A 6,738-nucleotide genomic window follows, 5' to 3' on the forward strand; every position below is an offset into this window, starting at 1 on the left:
AACCCTGGTCCAGTATGCAACTTCTACAAAGAGTAGAAACCTGAAGCCACCAGTGCACATCCACTGAGAATGGACTTTACAGTGAAGTAGGAGACATCTTATCTTATCGTCCTGCATTTGCATATTTATAGATTCTGGAATTTTTAATGAGGTAGAAGGAGCAAATTAATTTTAATGCGGAAATTAATTATTAATCATTTATGTCTTAACACATGTCTGGAGGGGCTCTTTAAAGATCCCAGTCTGACTTCTGTTTAAGACACTCAGCCCTAAACTCACTCATTCCTACTGAAGATGTAAACAGCAGTAAGCAGTGTATGTGTCGGGGAATATTTTGAGCTGTGGACTATACTACGCATTTGGTTAGTCTTCAAGGCTCGAAATAAACTAAAGGGTGTGTGTAATGAAGGAACAGTGTGGTTCATTGATGTGTGTTTTGCACAGTAATGGCTCTCTCAGGCTTTCACTACACACACAATACTTGTTAGTTGGATCAAGTCGTTGTCGGTTTTAGTCTTTTCAAGGGATTTCTTGACCACAACAACAAATATTGTATCTCCATCCTAATATCCTTCAATATCAATAAATATCTCCCTCTGTCAATCTTTAGCCATGTGTTTGAGTGTAGGTTTTGTCCACCTACACACTCACACACTAACCAGAAATGGCAACCACATAGACTGATAATCCCTCATTAGCATCAGCTGTCTGTCCATCTAGTCCTTCTTCAACATGTCATTAACTCCAAGCAGTGCTTAAAAAAGCACAGTAGCTAAATGGTTACTGAACTTTGCATCAGGGAAAGTTCTGTCTTCTCAAACTCACTTTTTGACCTTTTCTGCTTCGGAACAAAAACATTCCACCTGCTGGAGTTTCCAGACACACTGCCTCTGTGTTCATTGATACAGATTTTTTTTTGTTGTAAATAACAGGTTCATCTCCTCTTTTGCTGAAGGTAGGTGCATTCTGTTCCCTCACTGCTGGCAAATATACACATTATTTTTGCACAACAAAATGTCTAACCTAAACAGGCTGCCATGGTTGAGCTTGAGTAGACGGGAACAATTCAGAGGTTTCTTTCCAAAACTGACAGAAACTGTGGTCTGTTATTAAAGATCTACCTACATGGATTTCCCACAGACTGCTTTGAATAAAAACCTCCAATTACCATAGATTTCATTTGTACCTCATTAATGGGAGAGAGAAGCTCACATAGGACAGGAAATGAGGGTAGTGATTTGCAAGGTGAACATTCAGTCAGCTTCAACTAAGCAACAGACCCTGAAAGAATAGTTCTGTCATGGTATTAGTCCCAAAGACAAACTTAAAAACGTTACTGAGGCTCAGTTTGCTGCTGTGAACCTCAGATATCTGGATGAAAGTTGTTTTGGTTTTTTTAGAAGCACGGTGTGCACAAACCAGTACCTGAGGAGTTGAGACTGTAGAAGCCAGAGGATGGGACAGGAAGAGAAGAACAGATAGACTGCAGCCTGGAAACGGAGGTGAGGAGGAGGAAGAGGAGGAGGAGAGGAAAAAACGGAGGAGGAAGAGGAAGTAAAAGAGGAAAAGGAAGAGGAGAGGAGAGGAGGGGTTACCGGTATTCCTGCAGCCATGGCAGACAGTAGTTTTTGTCTCCATCTGTCCTTCCCTGTCCCTGTCCCATCCTCCGGCTTGTCTGGCTGCAAGACAGAGGGACAGGTTACACACACACACACACACACACACGCATAAACGAACAAAAACGTATACACATCACAATTAAGCCATTTTCTGCCTACAGTACAGACCCTTCCCTATCTTTATTGCTTTTATTATTAATGATGTGCATAATAAAGGCATTAGAATTTTATAGTAATTTAGTATGTATTGCAAAATGTATGAGGTATGTGAGGGATAATACACAATGAATTATACGTTCCACGACTGTAGCAGAAAACATACAACATAGGCGAAGAGTTCTCAGCAGCCATGGTTTTATACATTGGTATATATACAATCAATATATAAACAATTATTTCAATTCCTTGTGGGGGAGCTGTGTGGAGCTTTCTCTTTTTCTTGAAACACAATGTTGACACACACTACAAAAAAAAACAAAAAACACCAGTCGCATCCTTCAAGTTTCCTACTTTTATCCTAAGGTCAGGTATTTGGGATGGTGAGGCCGTGATCCTGAATCATGTGAATCACTTCCTGCCTCGGAGAATCGCACTGTGGCAGGAAGCCATCTGTCGCCGCAGCAAAGTGTATGTGGGCCAACAGGACTCAATGTGATTGACCCAATTTACAGACGGAATCTAGATCGTTCCCAATCAGTAGATTATCACACTAATGTCTGCTTGCGCTTTGGAAACCAGACTATCAGGATCCATCTGGATCATTAAGAACCATCTGATTCAAAATGTGGAGACTGAGCCGTGTGTGCGAGTTTCATGATCAGCTGATCACACGTTTGTTTTCCCAGCAGATTGGAATATATGGTGATATGAATGAGTTTTACTATAAAATACCTTTCCATTAGTACTGATGACAGTCAGGTCCAGCTAAGAAAATGGAATCCATATGTTCATATTTCGTAATGCACAGAGTTAATAGGCTTTATGGAAAAGGACAGAGGTTTCTTTTCTGCCCTACCTCATTCTTCTTCTTTTTCTTATTTTTCTGCTTCCTCTGTCTCTTCTGAAGGAGGATGTTCTCGTACTTTGGCCTGGGATGTTCCTGAGACAAAAACAGGAGAGAGAGTCACATTTGTGAATAGTATGTACTTGCAAGTGTTTTTCCTTTGTTGTTGTTGTTTCTACTTTTGACTGCATTTAGAGTGTTTACCCAAGTCTGTTGTTCAATATTAAGTACTTAGGTGCACATCGATTTCCAATATCCATAACTACAGATGCTTAACTGTGTTTCATGTCCTTTACTTGAGATAGCAGCAGTAGCAGTACATATGAACATATTGTTAGATGTAAGAAATATGCTTACCCCCATTTGGAAGGCTGTTGACTAAAAATTTATTTTATTTACTTGAGGTATAGAGGAATAATTTTGGCCACAGCAAGAATAATAATAATAATTTCAGATATAAAGTTCATCTTGGGCTCAAATTGAAGCTTATGATTGTGGGAAGTTTTCTAGATACAATTCAGGATACTCCCTGCCAATTGTCATACTTATAGTACCTTCATATTTGCGTCATTTCACCTGAAACATACCCCAAAAAACGGGGTTTCAGGTTCTCTGACATCAAACAGTGCTGAGTTGGGGGTGCTCATTATCAACTTCTGATGACCCAAGCTATAGGCTAACTGGAAATAATGTGTGAAAAAAAGGTAGCAGAAAACACCCAGAGGGCTGGACCTGGCTGCCAGCCTCTACTGATGCAATGATTATTATTATTTAATTAATAATCTTAGTCGACTTTGCCATTGAACTTTTAGAAACATTGTTGCTAGAAAAATGTAAAGTTTTGTGATTTGCTCGATGCATTTATGTCAGTGTGTTTATATGGATCCACACATTTCTATGTTGTGTGAATTATGTGTGGCTTATGTACTTATATGCTGTATATACCTCGTCCTCCTCGATGCCGGTCAGATCCCAACTGAAGCTCAAACTGATCTGACGGCGCTTCCACTGCTCCAGGAACAGGACCGCTGCACAAACACACAAGTCAAATCATTTGGATGAAACTCTTTAGAATGATCTCCATCTTCAGATGCACTGACAACCTGGTGCATTTATGGTTTGGCAGTGATCTGACTGCTGATCAAAATAAAAAGTTTTGGCACATGAACAAGTGAAGTGTTGAACTACATCCTCCAGTGATTGAAATACATCCAGAGAAGAATTTTCTTATTTCCACTGCCCAATTTTACAAACATTACTTACTTGCTTCCTACAAGTAAGTAAGCTTCCTACCGCATCTCATGGATGAAAGCTTGAGAAAAAAGCTAGTAAGTGGGCATATCCTGTAGAAAGCTCTGGAAAAGGGCTGGTAAGTGGAAATATTTGGTTAAAAGCTATGAAAAAAGCTAATAAGTAAACAAAATTTTTGGAACTTGGAAAAAACTATTAACCATTAGACTACGTAGTGTTTGTGCCTCAAATCCAACTGTTCTTTTTTGTTATCCTGTAACGTGCTGTTCTAGCTTGTTGCTCCCAGCGGGACTTGCACTTGAGGTGAAGGAGTTTGTAAGATATTAATGAGCAACTTCACATTCAGGCCACCGTTTTCACACGCACATATACACGCACGCACACATGTAACCTCACCCCACAGAGACATGAAGATGGCGAAGAAGACAGTGGCAGGGTTGTCGAAGAGGTGTGAGGCTCTGGCTGTGCCGCAGGCGGTGCTGAGGTGCCAGAAGTCACAGGCTCCGTCACAAAGAGGACACATGGTGAAATTGAGACTCTCGTTACACATTTCCTGGCTAAGGAGGGAGAAAATAGAGACTTAAGTCACACAGCACTTAGATGTAACAACATTAATACAGCCTTAAAAAGGTTATGTTGCTGTACACAGATTCAGTCCCTGTGTGTGTTACATTTAACATTAGAAATGAATGGAACTTTTAACACATAACCACAATACGAGCTTCTCTGCTTTGACCCTATTCATAGTCGGTGTAGGCTGAATTATCAACCTTTTGCTTCATGACACGCTCACACACTGCCAGCCGTACCTTCTGTGTTCCTCCCACACAACTCTGACTAAAGCCAGCTACAGCAGGTATCTGGGCAATCCCTGTCTAGTGTGTGTGTGTGAGGGCATGTGTGCATACATTTAATCATGGTAGGAGGAAATCCTAATTTTCTGCATCTTTCTAATGTTGGTATTTTATCCAGCATCCTGTTGTCTTTATCACTTAGCATCTTCAACGTTAAAATCAGGAGAAATGTCACACTGGGTTTTGTCCTTTTTTTGTACCTTAATTCAACTGAAATGTGTGACTTTACAAATGGAGCTGCAGTACACATTGTGGTACCTGGGTATATTAGTCTCCACTGTTGCCACACCGAAGAAAAACACAATGATTCCCACTATGGAGGCTGGTATCAGCAGCTGGGTGTATACACCGAGCCAGGCGAAGTACAGACCAATCTTCTCCCCGAAGTACTTCCTGTGGGGTCAAAGGTCAGAGATTAGGAGGGGAAAGTGTCAGTGAAGTTCACGGTGAACGCGGAGCAGACTGTGGAGAGTTAAGCAGCATGCTAGAATCCTAATGCTGTGTTAAAAATAAAATGCTACAATAGAGTAAGAGGTGTGTTTTATTTAGGGCTTTTATTTTTATTTATGGCTTTCATTCATTACAGTGAGCTTTTAAAAAGCACTTTCTTACAGAGTTGTGTACAAACTCCACTTCCTATGCTACAACAGACAGACTATACGCCTCAAACATGGACTTAACTATAATCTTATAGACATGAAAACATGGTTTCAAATGTTAAGCATTTTTTGCCATAAAAAAATGCTTAAAATGCGGCTCGCACAGCTGAGGTGACCACACCGAAAGCGTTTCTGCTGAAGGGCTGCTGCTGCCAGCCCTATCTTTCTATACTGAGTTTGCCTTTGATAAGTACGATAAAAGCCCTGTTAACATATGAATAGATTCTGTCCACAGAAATGCGAGAGCTTTTAATTTCAAATAGTTTTAGAAGGTGACATGTTCTAATGTTGGAATAACTATGAACAGACCCTTTTCGCTGTTTATTTTTGCATGGAACCACATGCGGCTTGCGGAAAAAATAGGAGCGAAGCGTGACTCACGCGGGCAGTGTCGCTGTTCTAATCTGCAGGGCGCCGAAAATATATAACGAGACAATCCGATACACACAAGCGCTGCAGAAGCCGGCAGTGTGGACCAGAGTTAAGATTTTGAAAAGAACCTTCTTAGGGGCCAATCACACAGAGACGCATCGCTAAAAACATGTCGACAGGAAAACCATTGTTCCCCCATCAAATCAAGCAAGAGGCGGGCTTTACCACTTCCTTCCTGTTTTGATGCTGTTTACTATGCTGGTGAAACACAGAAAAACACTAATGAAGGAATCCAAACTGTTCGAACTTTGGCAGAAAAGTCTGTGTTCATGTGGGAATCAAACACTCACAGTAGGAGTCTGATTGGGAAAATATGTTTTCAGGGCCTTTAACTATCCCAAATTACATAATCATTTGATTGGTGGTACTTGCTAGGGGCAGTACACAATCTGGTAGAAAGCAATAAAATAACTAAAATACACAAATCAGAATGTGTTCCCTTTTAAAGGACAGGTTAACATAATTTAAGTCTATATATTAGTCATTTTGTGATTTGATTCTTTAACGTTTGATATTTAATATTCTCAGAGTGAAGTGGTCCTTTTCATTTCTGATTGAAAGGACAGGTTCTATCTTGTATTTAGTATGTCTATTTTACTACTCATATATCCACACAGCAATAGCCAAAGAGAGAATTTCCCTTCTAAAAAGACTATGTATAACTTTGGGAGATAAACGTCTGTATATTTGCAGTTTGTCTTTAATGTATGAGTTACTGATGTGATTTCCACATGACAGTGCTGTGGTCACGTTACCTGACGAGATCAATGGGCTGGTACTTGTAAAAGGCCGAGTATCTGGCCCACTCCTCGTGAAGAACCTGACAGGGAAGAGAGACAGAGTCAGTGTGGGTGTGGGTTGTCATGTTGAGCGTTTACCAGATGTGGCAGATTGAAAATCAACAAACAATCCTCAGAGCT

General features: G+C 40.4%; 1 protein-coding gene across 1 annotated transcript in view; it reads right to left on the minus strand.

Annotated features, from left to right (window-relative positions):
- Positions 1 to 6,738, minus strand: part of ano2b (anoctamin 2b) — a 60,508-nt gene that overhangs the window by 33,909 nt on the left and 19,861 nt on the right. The window contains 6 exon segments of the mRNA XM_035673071.1: positions 1,596 to 1,670; positions 2,635 to 2,718; positions 3,568 to 3,650; positions 4,270 to 4,430; positions 4,986 to 5,120; positions 6,574 to 6,626. Coding sequence (XP_035528964.1) covers positions 1,596 to 1,670; positions 2,635 to 2,718; positions 3,568 to 3,650; positions 4,270 to 4,430; positions 4,986 to 5,120; positions 6,574 to 6,626 — 591 coding nt within the window.

Source organism: Morone saxatilis, unplaced genomic scaffold (genome assembly GCF_004916995.1).
Source record: "Morone saxatilis isolate NCDOM2014 unplaced genomic scaffold, NCSU_SB_2.0 Contig10, whole genome shotgun sequence".
NCBI classification, from domain to species: Eukaryota; Metazoa; Chordata; class Actinopteri; family Moronidae; genus Morone; species Morone saxatilis.